Raw genomic sequence first — 17664 nt, 5'->3', positions numbered from 1 at the left:
TAATTATAATATAATTTTATTTTATTATGAAAACTTACCACATGATGACATTAGTGCGATTTCTGTGGACACTCTGCAGCTGACACAAGTGCGTGAATATCGACATTCACGTCTTCGGTACACAAACGTAGAAGGTGTGATTTTCGTTCATTTTTTTAGGTGGGCCTTCGCGGCCTGCTTTAATCCTAAGTTGCCCATTACAATTGAGTGTGATGCTAGTCAGCTAGGTATTGGATGTGTTATCCTACAAAACAAACAGCCAGTAGCGTTTGCATCTCGAAGCTTGAATAAAGCTGAAGTCTCGTATCCTCAAATTGAAAAAGATATTTTAGGTATTCTATTTGCATGTAACAAGTTCCATAACCATGGCTAGTCAGCTAGGTATTGGATGTGTTATCCTACAAAACAAACAGCCAGTAGCGTTTGCATCTCGAAGCTTGAATAAAGCTGAAGTCTTGTATTCTCAAATTGGAAAAGATGTGTTAGGTATTCTATTTGCATGTAACAAGTTCCATAACTACATCTATGGGTAAGATGTTCAAGTGATCACAGATCATAAACCCCTTGTATCCACATTTCAGAAAAATATGTGTAAAAAAGTTACAAGCTATTCTAGGTATGTTCAACTACCTTTACGAGACACCCCATGAGTTCACATGCTCATTAATCATGAGATGTGTCCACCAGCAAACTCAATTTGAAATTTATTTAACCTATATGAAAAATATGTATACTTAAAATGTCAAAAATAAGAAAAATTACAAAAATTACAATTTCTAATTTAACCTTATAATAACACTGATCACTGCTCAAAATGTGAAAGCTCCTTTTTGAGTTTAACCTAACCCACAATAACACTGATCACTGCTCAAATTGTGACACCTTCCTTTTGTAGCAATTTTCCATTGACGTGACTTCTGAACAAATATCGCAGAGGTTAATAATGTGGAAGGAAAATGCTAGTGACTCGCTTTCACAGAGTTTTTCAACTATTTCTTTTTTAGTTTCCTTATCCTATAGGAAGGCAAGTAATGTAATCGGGTGAAATTTTTTTCTCCATTTTCATAAGAGAAAATTAATACGATAAGCATTGGATCTGTTATTACTGCTTATTGCTCATAGACTTATTCCTATTACAAATGAAATAAATACAAATTACAAAATATATTTATCACACATGGCGTGTAAATAAATACATAACATACATAAGTAGACCCAAATCTTGAAAGAATTTGTTGAGCAAGGTCACATAACACGGGAAATTGGTCTTTTGGAACTTTTTTTTTTTCCAAATTTTGACGATTGATACCGTGTTTAGCTCTGATGTAGTGGATTCTTCAAACATATTCTTCAAAACAGAATGGTTCTGAATTTCTACTAATTCTTGTTGAATTAATACTGGATAATTTAATATTTGGGATTCGTTGATGGAACAGGTATTTTGAATATTTTCTTTATTATTATTATTATTATTATTACACAATTTGATCAAACTTTATTTACAGATACAGATGGTAACAATATAAATACAAAATATAAATACAAAATAAAGTTTGATCAAGGGTGGGGTTAATGCCTAAGGCATTCTCTACCACCCTTGATTTTTCCTCTTTTGAAGCTCATTTTCCCTCTTTAAAAGGAAAATAGTAAAATTGATTTCACCAATTTAAAACAAGTGGGTGTGGTAGCGCTTGTACATTAACTATTAACCACATTGAGAAAAACAATTAGTGACAGGGTGTCACAAGTCACAAGTTAGGGTGGAAGAACTCTGTTATTGGTCACTTCCCCTGACTTAAGTTGTTGGAAATGTTAAGGTGTGTCCCAATCGACTGACACGTCCACACTGCCTCGACAACATAGTTTTATCTCGTCCATCGACGGCCGGTCGACTATGTTTGGACACACCTTTAGAATGCTATATTTTAGTGTTGAGCTTCCCAAAATAGAAATCCGGAACCTAGTCGGTTGGGCTTCCGGCACCCTGGTTTCTATTTCTTCCTTAGTTTATGCTTCATGCTTACCTTCCGGGAAGAGATGTTTGAGCAACGGATGCTGCGAGGTATACATGGCCAGGGACACGTCCCGATGTAACAGTTCTCCATTCTTCTCCACAAACCCGCGCACATTATACAACACAGTACCCGCGTAGTGACGGAGCCGAAAGCAGAACGGGGGCAGCGAGTTGTCCCCGCCCGCTGAGGAGGGGGTAGAGAGGACCCCCGGGGTTCGAACCCCGCCCCGGCCCCGCTCGGGGGTGAGAGAGGAAGAGTAGGAGCCTAGCTTGAGGAGAAAGGCCTCGTCGGAACTTTCCTCGTCTAGGAGGGAGAGAATTCCTGAAATAAAGGATAGATTAATAACCTCCGTTGTCGAGTGGGTATCACACTAGACTTGCACGCTGAAGTTGATTCTATCGCAGCAGATCGTCCGAACAAGATAGGTTACACATATTAGTGGTTCGGAAAAAACTCACCATGGCTATTGGTCTCAATAATGTCACAGATGGCCGAGTTGTTAAAGAATTCCACATAGCACCACTCGATGTTCTCCCGCCTATACTCTTCCTGTTCTTCCCTCAGCATCACGTCCGTGAACAACTGATGCAGTTTCTCGTTGCAGAAGTTGATGATGAACTGTTCGAACCCGTTGGACGAGCCGCATTTGCCGTCGTACGCCTCGAACCCGTAGATGTCGAGAATCCCGAGCACTTTCCGTTTACCCGACGGTTTAACCTGAAAGAATAGAATAGAATATACCTTGTTTATCCTGCTGGGATAGGACTGAAAAGTCCCTATTCCCCCGCAGTCTAACCAAGGTCTCATGTATTTTGACATTTTGATGGGGAAAGACGGACAAGAGAAATCCGTATTAAGTAAGTAAAAGAAAGTAATTATTTCGGTTGTCTGTCTGGGGGACTTTAAACAGGGAGGATACCAGTCTGATATTTCCCTTGTGAAGGAAATAACAAAGGTTGAATGCGAAGGGCATAAACTTGTAAATTTTTTCGAGCCAAAAGCAAATGTCAGAGGGCTGACTGAGAGGCGGACCAAAAAGAAAACACCGAACCTGTGCAAACACGGGAAAAGGCGAAGAAAAAGAAGGAATATTTCGGTTCTAGTTTTCGTAGTCCCCAGTTTTCTACCTTCTCTCAAGTCCTGAAGTTGATCTCAGGTTTGTGTAAGTCAAATTAGTCATTACTCATTCCGCTTACCTTCACAGCCTTGTTGGTCCGATTGACAATGTAGGTGAACAGTCTGGAGTACAGGGCCTTACACAGGGAGTTCCGCGTTACAGTAGCTTCGCCAGCCGACAGCTCGGTCACTATCAAAGTACTACCACAATCCTCGTGAGGATCGTCTATGAATAGGGAGCGGGAAGTGATGGCACCCTGTAGGATTGTGCAGTCCATGGATAGCAGATCGCACACTTCGTACAGTTCTGAGGAAACAAAATAGAATATACTGTGTGACTCAGTCACTAAGTACTACCACAATCCTCGTGAAAGGAAAGTGATGTAATCGGGGAAAATTTTCGATGGTAAGTTTTTAATGCCAAAAAACGTTTTGAGGTCCCTAGAGCCTAAATCCATGTTTCTCCCATTGGTCCGTGTGTGTGTCTGTCTGTAAACAAAATATCTCGAGAACGATATGAGCTAGAGACTTGAAATTTGGTATGTAATCCTCAAATGTGACAAGGATGCAACACGAAACTTTCGGTTACCATTGATAATCCGCTTGGCGGTATTTTGATTGCTTTTTGGCGGTTTTAGTCATAATTCAATAGGATAAGAAAAGGCATGTGTTGTTCACACCAGATTTTTCTTCTCACTTACCATAGTCGTTAGACACAGTGCACCCCTCCGTTCCATCAATGTTATTACTCGGAATAAACACCACATTGCCCAGCTTCAACACGCTCGCTACCACTTTGAATATGTCCAGTATTTCGTCCGGCGTAAAGCCCAACGCTTCGCACGCCTTCCGTGTACGGAGGAAGCACGCTTTGTCGTCCAAATGGGGCGAGGTGGCAGGCGAAAACATTGGCGAGGAAGAAATGTGATTGTGCACGACGCTGGACTTGAGGAAGGAGTAGTTCTCCAGGTTCCGTTGTAGTTTGAGAAGTTCTGGAGAGGGGAAGCAAAAAAAAAAATGTAGCCGTATTTTATTATGTAACTTTTTTTTATAGTCAACATGGCTGAACCAATGAGATTCCGCTTTGTGTAGCAAGGGTGATTACAAATTTCATCAGTAAATAGGTTTCTTCAAATTAAATTGATCCCAAGGGCAAGGCAATGCCTAAACCCTTGACAAATGGAATGTGCCTGAAGGCATGTGATTAGTGATAGTGATATGAAAGAAAGACAAAATTGTTTGTAGGTTATGCGGGGAGTGTGAAGAGACGAATACTCATGCCATCCTCGAATGTATCTCCCTAATAACATGGAGACTTACTACTTATAGGGTTAGTTAATCCTTTGCAAGACATCCATGGACAAACAAAACCTAACGAAAAAGTTATTGAAGATCGCTAGGATCTTCGAGCTTAGTTGGAAATCAGCTTAACTCCACACACAAAAAGTCCACTACTCTGCCATTTGGATTAATGCGATCGTCAGTGGCCAGCTTAAGGGTTAATCTCTTTCTTAACCCCTTCTCAAACCCCTCCCTCCGTTTCCTAGCAGACAAGGAGGGTTAATGACAGAGTCATTCAGATGTGTGCACATATATTCAACCCCCTCCTATTATCAAGGAGGGGAAGGAGAGGTGGGAGGGGGAGTTGAGGGGAAATGGAGGGGAGAGAGAAAAGTCTCAATCACACATGTATGGCCTCTTATATACAGGGTGGTCGGTTAAAATAAATTTTCATTTTCCCCCCTGAGTTTTTTCATTATTGAGAGTTTACTTACAGAGGGAAACTATAACAGTCAGAGTCCTTGTCCAGAGTTGAGGGGAAATGGAGGGGAGAGAGAAAAGTCTCAATCACACATGTATGGCCTCTTATATACAGGGTGGTCGGTTAAAATAAATTATCATTTTGCCCCCTGAGTTTTTTCATTATTGAGAGTTCACTTACATAGGGAAACTATAACAGTCAGAGTCCTTGTCCCGCGATAGAGGGAACTGTGATTGCTAAGGTCTTGTCTTCCCGAAAACGAAGTGAGAAGAAGGGCAAGATAGGAAAAAGCGACCCATTCCGAAAACGAACCTTATCTGTTATTACATGTTGTTGAGGCAGTATAGGGCGTCGACTGTGTGGACAGCTTTGCTTTTTTTTCGTAAAAATAAAATGGAGACTTTTTTCTGGGCTGCGTTTAACATAAAAAAAGAAAGAAAAATAAATCATTTCTAGATGAACTATAAACTCTATTTCACTCAAGTCATTGAGCGGACAGGCGGACACAAACATCCTGTATTTTCTTGGACAAATGATTTTTTTTTTATGTCCATCCTAATATATTTCTAATTCATACCTACCACTACAAAGGTAGGAGCTTTGTGGATGTGTTGTAGACGTCCAAAGCGGAATCTCATTGGTTCAGCCATGTTGACTACCCCTAAAAAAAGAAAAGTAGGACGCAGTCCCAGGCCCCGGTCTCGGAATCCACCACCAGGGGCGGGTCCATGACAGGGCGACCAGCTCTGCGGGGGAAGAGAGAGGAAAGCATTAGTGGTGATAGGCCTATAGGGTTAGGTAAAACACAGAAAGGTGCTTTCACAAATGAACAGTGACCAGTGTTATAATAGGGTTAGGTTAAAGACAAAAGTTCTCTCTTTTTCATTGTCATGGCTTCTGAATGTGGTGACTTTACCTATTCCGAAAACGAACCTTATCTGTTATTACATGTTGTTGAGGCAGTATAGGGCGTCGACTGTGTGGACAGCTTTGCTTTTTTTTTTCGTAAAAATAAAATGGAGACTTTTTTCTGGGCTGCGTCTAACATAAAAAAAAGAAAGAAAAATAAATCGTTTCTAGATGAACTATAAACTCTATTTCACTCAAGTCATTGAGCGGACAGGCGGACACAAACATCCTGTATTTTCTTGGACAAATGATTTTTTTTTTTATGTCCATCCTAATATATTTCTAATTCATACCTACCACTACAAAGGTAGGAGGTAGGTACTTGCACACAAGTGCATACGAAGAGGCAAGTTCACATGAGCAGGATGAAGCATAAAGCAGCGCACACACTAAAACGTCCCGTCTCCGTTCTTTCCACGAACCCTTCGGGACGTATAGTACATAAGAGTGCGCGCTGCCTAAAGAGGCAAGCTTTCTTCTGCCAGCCGAGTTAGCTTGGTTGGTAGCGCGTCAGCCTTGTAAGGCCGCGGGTTCGATTCACATCCGGGGCGAATTTTATCCTGAACGGATAATGTTCGTTCTCGGAAAGGCTTGCTTTCTCCTATCCTGTCTTCCTTCTCTCTTCGATTTCGGGATGATAAGACCTTAGCAGAAACAAACTACAGAACACATCAACACATTCGGGACGTATAAGTGTGCACGATGCTTAAAAAGGCAAGCTTTTCTTTACTTTCTTTCTTGTCCTTTTTTTTCAAACAGAATAGGGAAGTAAGTACTTACTCGTACTTATTATGTATTTAGGCCTATGTACCCCTTTATGTAGATGTAAGTAAGTACCTAGGCCTGTGTACGTGTGTACCCCCTTACCCAGGCCTGACTTGAAGAGTTGTGACTCTGAGATCTGGGTGTCCGCATTATAAATTCTAAACGGGTACAAAAAAACTAGGCAACTCAGACCTTTCCTGCAGGAATGTAAAAAGAGGTTCTTATCAAGTATTCTCTTTGATTGAAGGTACTGACAGCAGGGGCGGTGTTTCGTGAATAGAAGCAAGAGAAATTTTATCTTCTTTTCCAGAAGCACTGTAATGTCCGGCGGCACTTACGTTTAGACAGCTTGAACGTGCGTGACGAGAAAAACATGAGGCTGAGGTATCTGACGCTTTTTCCGCCACTGACGTTCCGACTTCCGACTGTCTGTCTACAGACCTAGTAGACCTCTAGGTCTGTCAGATTCTCTGTCATTACATTAAACTTTGGTGAACTTGTAGAATTGAACACTCAGAAAAAGCCCCAAGGAGCTCTCGATGGCTAAGGGAACTCAAAGACCAAAAACTTTGTCTGAAAATTTCCCCTATGTGCTGAAGGATGTATGACCGCATTTCATTGAAATCGGACCAAGTGCTTGAGAGTTAACAATCAGACCAACCAACTAAAAGTAAAATTTAGCTAAAACTCGAAACTCTTTTCTTTGAAGAAGAAAAAAATAAAGAAAAATAAAATAAACTCACAGTGTTCGTTTTTACTGAGGTAAAGGGACTTTTCAAGTCCTATGCGAGCAGGATAAACAAGAATATTCTATTCTTTTCTCTGCAAAAAAGCTGATAATGGCTGAGGTAATCTTATTTGGATTAAAGTTTTAGAACAGAAGGTATGAAACTTTGATAAGCTAGGACAAGGGTTTGCAGGTTGCAGTGCTGTAAAAAAAAGGCTGGCAAGCATCCAACATCTGCTTTTCCTACCTGTGTATGTACACACTGCATTCATTTAATAGCTGCTTTAGTTCTCTTTCTTACTTTAGTTTAGTATCACGTAATGATATGATTCTGTATCTACAAGATTTTTTTGTTTCCCCTGGGTTAAGTAACTGTAAGGTAAAGCTATTTGTAACTGCAAGGTACCCATCTTTGTTTAGGAGTTCGGTTCTTCCACATAGGTACCTCAGAAGACTACTTAACACATACAGAAATACCTACATGATACAAAGAAATTTTCAGAAAAGGTCAGAAGGGTAGTCTAGTAGAGCACTTGGACAGCAGGGATTGAGTAAGTAGGTGGTAATCTGGTAAGTAGTAGGGGAAAGGCTGGGTAATAGTAAAGTCACCACATTCAGAAGCCATGACAATGAAAAAGAGAGAACTTTTGTCTTTAACCTAACCCTATTATAACACTGGTCACTGTTCATTTGTGAAAGCACCTTTCTGTGTTTTACCTAACCCTATAGGCCTATAATACCATCACTGGCCACTGCTCATTTGTGACAGCTCCTTTTGAAGAAGCATGGCTTCTGCAGATATTGACTTGGAAAAAAAAAACCTTTGAAAATCTGTTATTTATCAAATAAATACCTACCTACTTAGGTATATTGTAAGTAATTGAAAATACCCAAAAAAAAAAAAAAAAAAAAAAAAAAAAAAAAAAAAACCTTGACCAAAATGCATATACTTATCCCCCATGAAATGAAGGACCCTTCTTTGTAACAAGTAAGACACTTAGAACCCTTTGTACAGCTAAGTAAGGTCATATGCAACCTTGTCTTTTTTTGTTAAAAATCCAACCAGCTATTTTCAAGGCTTATAGCCAGCAGCACTTGCCAGTAGGTCAGCCATCCAGGCACCAGCCATAGACATAATTGTTTAACTTGGCTAATCTGGGAATAGGTACATTTAGTGTGCCATAGATATTTTCTAAGTTACCTAAAACCTTTTTTTTTTAGTCTTCTTATTTATGGTGGCGGGGTTCTATTGAAGGATCTTCTGCTGTGACAGCTCCTTTTTGTAGCATTTTTTCATAGTAAGTAGTGACTTCTGAACTAATACCAAACCTTCCATTGAACCACTAGTTTGTCCATGAGATTGTGTACATGTCTTTGTGTGTGTAGGATTATGCAGATTAAAAAGCTAGATAGGGATGAATGAATCCAAATTTGGGTATTTTCAATTACTTACAATATACCTAAGTAGGTAGGTATTTATTTGATAAATAACAGATTTTCAAAGGTTTTTTTTTTCCAAGTCAATATCTGCAGAAGCCATGCTTCTTCAAAAGGAGCTGTCACAAATGAGCAGTGGCCAGTGATGGTATTATAGGCCTATAGGGTTAGGTAAAACACAGAAAGGTGCTTTCACAAATGAACAGTGACCAGTGTTATAATAGGGTTAGGTTAAAGACAAGAAAAAGTTCTCTCTTTTTCATTGTCATGGCTTCTGAATGTAGTGACTTCACTATTACCCAGCCTTTCCCCTACTACTTACCAGATTACCACCTACTTACTCAATCCCTGCTGTCCAAGTGCTCTACTAGACTACCCTTCTGACCTTTTCTGAAAATTTCTTTGTATCATGTAGGTATTTCTGTATGTGTTAAGTAGTCTTCTGAGGTACCTATGTGGAAGAACCGAACTCCTAAACAAAGATGGGTACCTTGCAGTTACAAATAGCTTTACCTTACAGTTACTTAACCCAGGGGAAACAAAAAAATCTTGTAGATACAGAATCATATCATTACGTGATACTAAACTAAAGTAAGAAAGAGAACTAAAGCAGCTATTAAATGAATGCAGTGTGTACATACACAGGTAGGAAAAGCAGATGTTGGATGCTTGCCAGCCTTTTTTTTACAGCACTGCAACCTGCAAACCCTTGTCCTAGCTTATCAAAGTTTCATACCTTCTGTTCTAAAACTTTAATCCAAATAAGATTACCTCAGCCATTATCAGCTTTTTTGCAGAGAAAAGAATAGAATATTCTTGTTTATCCTTCTCGCATAGGACTTGAAAAGTCCCTTTACCTCAGCAGTATAAACGAACACTGTGAGTTTATTTATTTTATTTTTCTTTATTTTTTTCTTCAAAGAAAAGAGTTTCGAGTTTTAGCTAAATTTTACTTTTAGTTGGTTGGTCTGATTGTTAACTTTCAAGCACTTGGTCCGATTTCAATGAAATTCGGTCATACATCCTTCAGCACATAGGGGAAATTTTCAGACAAAGTTTTTGGTCTTTGAGTTCCCTTAGCCATCGAGAGCTCCTTGGGGCTTTTTCTGAGTGTTCAATTCTACAAGTTCACCAAAGTTTAATGTAATGACAGAGAATCTGACAGACCTAGAGGTCTACTAGGTCTGTAGACAGACAGTCGGAAGTCGGAACGTAAGTAGCGGAAAAAGCGTCAGATACCTCAGCCTCATGTTTTTCTCGTCACGCACGTTCAAGCTGTCTAAACGTAAGTGCCGCCGGACATGACAGTGCTTCTGGAAAAAGAAGATAAAATTTCTCTTGCTTCTATTCACGAAACACCGCCCCTGCTGTCAGTGCATTCAATCAAAGAGAATACTTGATAAGAACCTCTACTTTTTTTAATTTGTTTCAGCTTTTGGAAATGCGCAGACGTTAAAGAACGACAACTCTTCCCGATTCGTAAGTATAATTTCTCGAATCCAACCCTAACTGAGCTCGAAGATCCGGGTGATCTTCAATAGCTTCTTTGTTATAATAGGTTTATTCCATTGATGTCTTGCTGAGGGTTAGACAAACCTTCAGTGCGTCTCCATGGTAGTAGGGAATCATAGGGTTAAAAAAAAACTACGATATGAAATATATGTAGAATAATGGTCGATTTAATATTTTTTTAGAGGGTTTTAAGTTTAAATTAACCTGTGATTTCAGGGCAAATACCTGGACATAGAGTTCGACTACAAGGGAGATCCTCTTAAACGTCTTGCGTCAGGTTTATTTTGTCGTATAGAACGTACCCATAGTAAAATACGCTAAACTTATAACTGCCTAGAGATGGGATGAATAAGTTGTCGAAACTCAAAAGATGAGAGGTAGGTGTAGGTACCTACGTAATCCAGAAACTTGGGCTGAAATTTTCGGTGTCTCGCCAAAAAAAAAAAAAAAAAAAAAAAAAAACAAAGGTCAAATCTGCGAAACTGCGTTCAAAATGTTATGCCTCAGTACTTACTTACTTTCAACTGTGTTTAAGAAAAAAAAAAAAAGATCTACCACAAGTATCTTTTACCAGTATTTTATTAATTTTCCTCGCCTAGCGGATTTTTCCCCGATGGATGGGGAAACATTCGTTCCTGGATCGGCTGGGTTTTCTCTTTTCTGTCTTTCTTCTCTTTTTGCTCTCCGGGGCGAAGGACCTAAAAAAATGAGTTAAAGTCCCTCTATCAATCCTCACAAAAAAATTCCAATTCCATATTTCTACAATGTTAGCACCGGGTTGCTAGAATTTCTAGCTAGCTCCTCTTTGGACCCAATTTTTCATAACTTTTGCACCTTATATGACCTCGCCAGCATAAAAACCACACCAAACGGCCCGTTTTAGGGAATCTAGTGGTTTCTCATGAATCACACGTGAATATTCAGTAGACCAGAATTGATGAGAAACCACTACATTCCCTAAAACTGACCGTTTGGTCTGGTTTTTATGCTGAAGAGGTCGTAAGGTGTAAAACTTATGATTTTTTTTTTTTACTTTTTAAGGTGTAAAAATTGGGTCCAAAGAATGACTCCTGCAGACAAGCACAGGGTGGCATATGGCTGATGTTGAATTGCATTCATAATGGCAATGTGTATTCTTTCAATTAAAAAAACGTTCCATTTTGATACCTACTCCCAACAACCTGCTTTTCATTAACATTTTAAATCAGGGCTTTCTTATTGGAAAACCCTTTACTTAATCTTATAATATTGTCTTCCGTTAGAAACAATCACCCTCCGGTCCGCACCACTGATAAAAAATTCGTCGTCGAGAACCACCGTGAACGTAATTTTCTTTCACGTCGACAAGCCGTCTCAATATAACCATTCGTCGACTACAGACCTCATCGTCGACAACGGACCGAAACGTTTATTTCTGCTGCCGTTATCGACGGATTTTCGTCGACAACGAATCACTAGCTAAACCTATATATATATATATATACATAATTATTATGATAAATAATAAAACTAAAAATAAAGAAAGTAAAGAAACACATTTTAAACAGTCAAATGTACTCTGAACATCAATACTTTGTCTACAATACCCATTTTATTTCCTTACCACAATTACTATCACAATGCCTCTACTACAGGGTCTGGCAGAAAGAACGGACGGTTTTCATTTGCCTATAACTTTGTTGAAACTTGTTAGAAACTGGCAATCAGAAACTGGCAATATTGGTATTGTTGTGTTGCTCAGTAATATAAGTTTTTGGAAAAGTGGGTTTGCAAATTGGCTGTAATAATGCGCACATTTTTCGGAGAAAATGATGAAATTAGAGCTTTATTCAACCATGATACTCAATTTCCTTGTGCAATAACTTTATCATAGTATTATAAATGTTAAAAACATGTGTTTTCAACTAGATAAAGCCCTTCTCTCACACTTTAAACTCACTACTCTAGCTTGAAAATTGACTCTGATTCGGAGAAAATGATGAAATTAGAGCTTTATTCAACCATGATACTCAATTTCCTTGTGCAATAACTTTATCATAGTATTATAAATGTTGAAAACATGTGTTTTCAACTAGATAAAGCCCTTCTGTCACACTTTAAACTCACTACTCTAACTTGAAAATTGACTCCGAAGGTCTTTTTACTGACTTGTTACTGATACATGTATTATTCTTTTACCCATCAAATATACAAGATCTTGTTTAGACTGCTAGGGTAAAGGGACTTTTCAGTCCTATTTGGGCAGGATAAACAAGGTTTCATTCTATTCTATTCAACAAGCATCAAATATACAAGATCTTGTTTAGACTGCTAGGGTAAAGGGACTTTTCAGTCCTATTCGGGCAGGATAAACAAGGTTTCATTCTATTCTATTCAACAAGTTGTTGGTGTCTACTTGGAGATTAGGCCATTCTCTCAGACATACCTTTAGTTACTAACTTTAAATTATTTATGGGACACTTTTAAGTTTGACAAACTTACTTACCTATTAAGTTTTCCCAACTCTTCCCGGAACCATATCCTATCTTCTTCACGAAGAGGTTCATCCGTTGGGTCATAATCCCTTCGACTTGAAGGGAAAATTGTGTCCACACTGGTTGTTGCTACCGTGTAGCAAGTGTGTTGTAGACGTCCAAAGCGGAATCTCATTGGTTCAGCCATGTTGACTACCCCTAAAAAAAGAAAAGAAAAAAAAAATACCCAATCAGTACTCGGATCAACTTATAAAAGTCATATAGTAAAATATGGCTTGTGTTGAGACTGTTGAGCATAAATGCTTATCACAAATGTCGTTCACCGTTTAATACACTACGCTAAAATTCATGATCACTCGAACCATAAACCTCCAGATCCGAAGTCCACCGCGCTAACCACTACACCACTGAGGTTGGTACTACAACTTGGTGAGGGGAAACAATGCAAGGGGTTTGGTGTACAACTCACTCAAATGTCCTCAAACCCCCCAAATTTTAAAACAGCACATAAAAGGCCTTGGAAAATGGAGTTCTTTGGCAAAAGTTTGAGGTCACTCCCATAACTTACTGAGCAAATGAACATCAGCTCCAACTAGCAGCTGATAGAAGATATGGAAATTCCTTTCACCAGGCGCTTGGTATGTGACTCGGGACTGAAAAACATAAAAATATATATAAGTACTCTCACAAGTGTTTTATTTAGACTGTCAGCCTAAGTCTGTCCGTACCTATCAGAAACATTTTTCATTTAAAAATAATTAATGAAGGTCGATAAACCTTCAAAGTTTATGATTATGAAAAAGAGAAAAAGACTTTTAGCTAACAGTTCCCGGGTTTGATTCCCGGCAGAGTCGACGTTTCTTCGGCCCTGGTATGTATCAGTTTAGTTGACGAGAATGGAGGAGTTGTAATTGGGAAAATATTATTAGTAAAAGTGTGAAAAATCCAAATCTGAGGTCAAAACTCGGAAAAAGTAACTTTAAAAGGTCGAAAATTCAATTTTTAATTGCCGTCCTAATGAAAAAGTTCGAGACGTCAGATTTCACGTCAAAATGCGCAGAAATGCTTGCGCACAAACAAACGAAGCGAGAGTCAGTAATTATGACATCATCGCCTACGGGAGCGTATGCCGTGACGTCAAAGTTTACAATTTACCGGTATTTTTTAAATCGATTTATCTCGGTATAAGTCGTAGAAGAAAAAGAAAAATTCCGTTAGTCCTCATTTTTCTTGCTCTATGACTTTGAAACATCACCCAAGTAAGCGCAACTGATCTATTATAGTTTTTTTTTACCTATTTATTATTATACTTTACCTTTTCCAACAGATCTTCAGAGCAGCAGGGAAACAAAAACAATAGAACATTTGAAATTCAGGACAATAAGGAAGAATATTAATTTTATTAATTAACTTTGTAAATGTAATGTAAATGTAAATGCAGTTTCTTTGTGTTATTATATTATGTCACAACTTTGGTGCTCACTACAGCATTGTAGGATTTTCCCAATATCTCAATAATCCTAAAATCCAATGTTTACCTACCATGCTGGCACCGGTCGCTATGCGCATTTCTATGTCATAGCTACTCATTTTCCTCACGAGGCTGAGTGGGCCCCGCAACAGCCAGTCACGGAATCAATCATTTGGATGATACAAATTCTTGACCTCGCCGGGAATCGAACCCGGGTCTCCCGCGTGCAAGGCGAGCGCGGTGACCACTACGCCATGGGAGCTGACATAATTAACTTAGTGACAAATATCAGGGGTAACCCACTAAGACTTTTACAAAGTTCGGTCTGATAGGGATAAAGAGAATACCTATCCAATCTTATACCAGCAGCATAACCAACGTCCAAGGTAAGTAATTCTCTAAAGTCTTTTCTACTGCATTCTTTTCAAGACCCCCTAAAAACCACACCTTAATAGGATAAGGAAAGTCGTGTGACGTTCACACCGGATTACTTACAGTTTGTGATGTGTGCACCTAGAGGATCTCCCTTGTAGTCGAACTCTATGTCCAGGTATTTGCCCTGAAATCACAGGTAAATTTAAACTTAAAACCCTCTAAAAAATATTAAATCGACCATTATTCTACATATATTTCATATCGTAGTTTTTTTTACCCCTATGATTCCGTACTACCATGGAGACTCACTGAAGGGTTGTCTAGCCCTCAGCAAGACATCGATGGAATAAACCTATTTTAACAAAGAAGCTATTGAAGATCACCCGGATCTTCGAGCTCAGTTAGGGTTAGATTCGAGAAATTATACTTACGAATCGGGAAGAGTTGTCGTTCTTTAACGTCTGCGCATTTCCAAAAGCTGAAACAAATTAAAAAATAAAACCATGTTATTCCTTCCTATAAATAAGTAAGGTTGTTATTAAAAAAGGAGCTCATTAACATTAAAGTTGTTCTCACAGGGCTGAGTGCAACCCATATTCTAAGCTAAGCAGCAAAAGGAACTTGTTAAAGTTGTCCTCACGAGGCTGAGTGTACCCCATATTCTAAGCTAAGCAGCAAAAGGAACTTGTTAAAATTGTCCTCACGAGGCTGAGTGTACCCCGTATTCTAAGCTAAGCAGCAAAAGGAACTTGTTAAAGTTGTCCTCACGAGGCTGAGTGTACCCCGTATTCTAAGCAGTCTAATTAAGACGAGACCGGGAATAGGAGAAACCCAGCCGTTCCAAGAATGAACCTTATCTTTTAAATAATAATAATAATAATAATAATAATAATAATAATAATAATAACAAAAATAAAAATAACAATGAATAAATAAAACATATGTACAAAGATTAATAAAAAATCTTTAGGATAAAATTCGCCATGTGTGGGAATCGAACCCGCGACCTAGTGCTTACAAGGCAGACACACTACCTTCCAAGTTTACTAAGCCGACTTGATTACAAACTTACCTTCCAGGAGCGGACCAATGTGTTTCAGTTTCTCCCGTACAGCATTAAGTACAGGGCCGGTACCAGGGGTGGCACACGCGATGAAGTACACCACCATGGAAGCCGCCTGAGTCTTGCCCGAGCCACTCTCCCCAGACACTATGATACACTGGTCTTCACTACGGTCCCTGAGCCAGCGGTAGGCCGACCCTGCTATGGCGAAACTGGGGAATAGAATATTATAACTTATTTATCCTGCTCGAATGAGACTAAAATGTCCCTTTACCCCAGCTCAGCAGTCTAAACAAGGTCTCATTTTTTATGGGTTTAGCAGCATAATACACGAAGTTTACAGCAAAAGACAGAGGAAAACAGGGGGATGATAATAATACCTAATGCTTTACTGCTTATTAATACTATAGGAACAGGACTCAAGAGTCCCTTTAACCCAGCAGTAGGCTAGTACTATTATTGTGGTCAATTTTAATAAAAAAAATGATGATACAATTCCATACTTCGGCTGGGATTGAACCCACGCCCTCATGATTAATAGGCGTGCGTGTTGACCACTACACCATCGAGGCAGGGGGATATATTAAAAAGAACACATTACGAGTACAGTCCTTATCAATGTTATCATTGGCGGTAGTAAAATATATAGTAATATAATTGAGATTGGAACACATCCAACTCGGACATTCCATTCAGGATAATGAATGATTTGGGGGGGGGGGGAGTAGAAGGAAAAAAAAAACTGGAAGTCACCATGCGAAATTACACAAATTACGTATGAGAGTAGCGACCACCACGCCACCTAGTGGTTTTAAATATTACATATATGAGGGTCTTTTGTGGCGGAGTCCAATGTGTAGAACTATTACGGCCCCAAATAATGATAACTTGGTTAAACTTGATTTTGTATTTTCCTTTAAAAAAGGGGAAATGGGCTTTAGAAGAGGGCAAATCGTTTTATACTCCACAAAGAAAAGAACACGTTATCAAGCGCCACGCGCCGTCGAGAATTAAAAGCTCCGCGCACCATTTATACTATAAATCCGTCTACATAGTTTACTTACATCCGAGGGGGTCGTCTACATAATTATGAGGGTGCTACTTACATATGAGAGGCGTCGTCTACTTACATATGAGGGGGCAATTGGAAGGGCCCCCGCGTGCGATATGCCCGTGCGAGCTCGGCCGAGTAGATGTTGAGCGGTTTGTACGGGTTGACTGTGACCAGAACGTTGCCAATGTAGGTGTAGATGTGGTCCCGCTTGTAGCGAAGGTGAAGGTTGGAGATGAAGGTGTCCTCGGACAGAGGATCGAGTAGGACGCAGTCCCAGGCCCCGGTCTCGGAATCCACCACCAGGGGCGGGTCCATGACAGGGCGACCAGCTCTGCGGGGGAAGAGAGAGAAAAGCATTAGTGGTGATTAGTGATATGGATATGAAGGAAAGACCAAATTGTTTGTAGGTTATGCGGGGAGTGTGAAGAGACGCATACTCATGCCATCCTCGAATGTATCTCCCTAATAACATGGAGACTTAAGTACTACTTATAGGGTTAGTTAATCCTTTGCAAGACATCCATGGACAAACAAAACCTAACGAAAAAGTTATTGACGAGCTTAGTTGGAAATCAGCTTAACTCCACACACAAAAAGTCCACTACTCTGCCACGTTTTGTACACTGCTAAAGTTTATACATTCTTGATTAGCTAGAACTTTTTAATTGATTTACAACGAAAATTAAATTACACAAGAAAAAACAAGAGCTCTTTTGGCCAAACTTTCAACTTCAATTTCCAAAAGGATGCATGAGAAAAATCTGCATGTGGATAAATTAGAATGGCCTACTTATTACACTATACCTATTACACATTTTAGTCGACTGTAACCCTTTACTTTAGAGAAATAGTGGTCTTTTTCTAAATTCTAAACTTTTCCCAATCTGAAACTTTTTTTTTACAATTTGAGCTTTCCATTTCTATTTTATTATCACCCCCGTCCTCTTCCACTATCAATTTTTTGCTCGTTGAAAATATACATTT

The 17664-nt window shown here is 39.2% G+C and overlaps 1 protein-coding gene across 1 annotated transcript in view; it reads right to left on the bottom strand.

The window, feature by feature from the left end:
* Positions 1-17008, bottom strand: part of LOC103509469 (unconventional myosin-Ib-like) — a 20682-nt gene extending 3674 nt beyond the window's left edge. The window contains exons 1-11 of the mRNA XM_026823789.1: positions 16757-17008; positions 15636-15838; positions 14995-15041; positions 14684-14747; positions 14033-14046; positions 13286-13370; positions 3833-4123; positions 3212-3438; positions 2474-2732; positions 2025-2336; positions 1310-1398 (exon numbers count right to left, since the gene is read on the bottom strand). Of these exons, the coding sequence (XP_026679590.1) occupies positions 1310-1398; positions 2025-2336; positions 2474-2732; positions 3212-3438; positions 3833-4123; positions 13286-13370; positions 14033-14046; positions 14684-14747; positions 14995-15041; positions 15636-15838; positions 16757-16995 (1830 nt within the window). The 5' untranslated portion in view covers positions 16996-17008. The remainder of the gene's footprint in view (positions 1-1309; positions 1399-2024; positions 2337-2473; positions 2733-3211; positions 3439-3832; positions 4124-13285; positions 13371-14032; positions 14047-14683; positions 14748-14994; positions 15042-15635; positions 15839-16756) is intronic.
* Between the last annotated feature and the right edge of the window lie 656 nt (positions 17009-17664).

The sequence above is a fragment of the Diaphorina citri genome, unplaced genomic scaffold (assembly GCF_000475195.1).
Source record: "Diaphorina citri unplaced genomic scaffold, Diaci psyllid genome assembly version 1.1 scaffold500, whole genome shotgun sequence".
Lineage (NCBI taxonomy): Eukaryota > Metazoa > Arthropoda > Insecta > Hemiptera > Psyllidae > Diaphorina > Diaphorina citri.
This window is presented reverse-complemented; position numbering and strand designations above follow the sequence as displayed.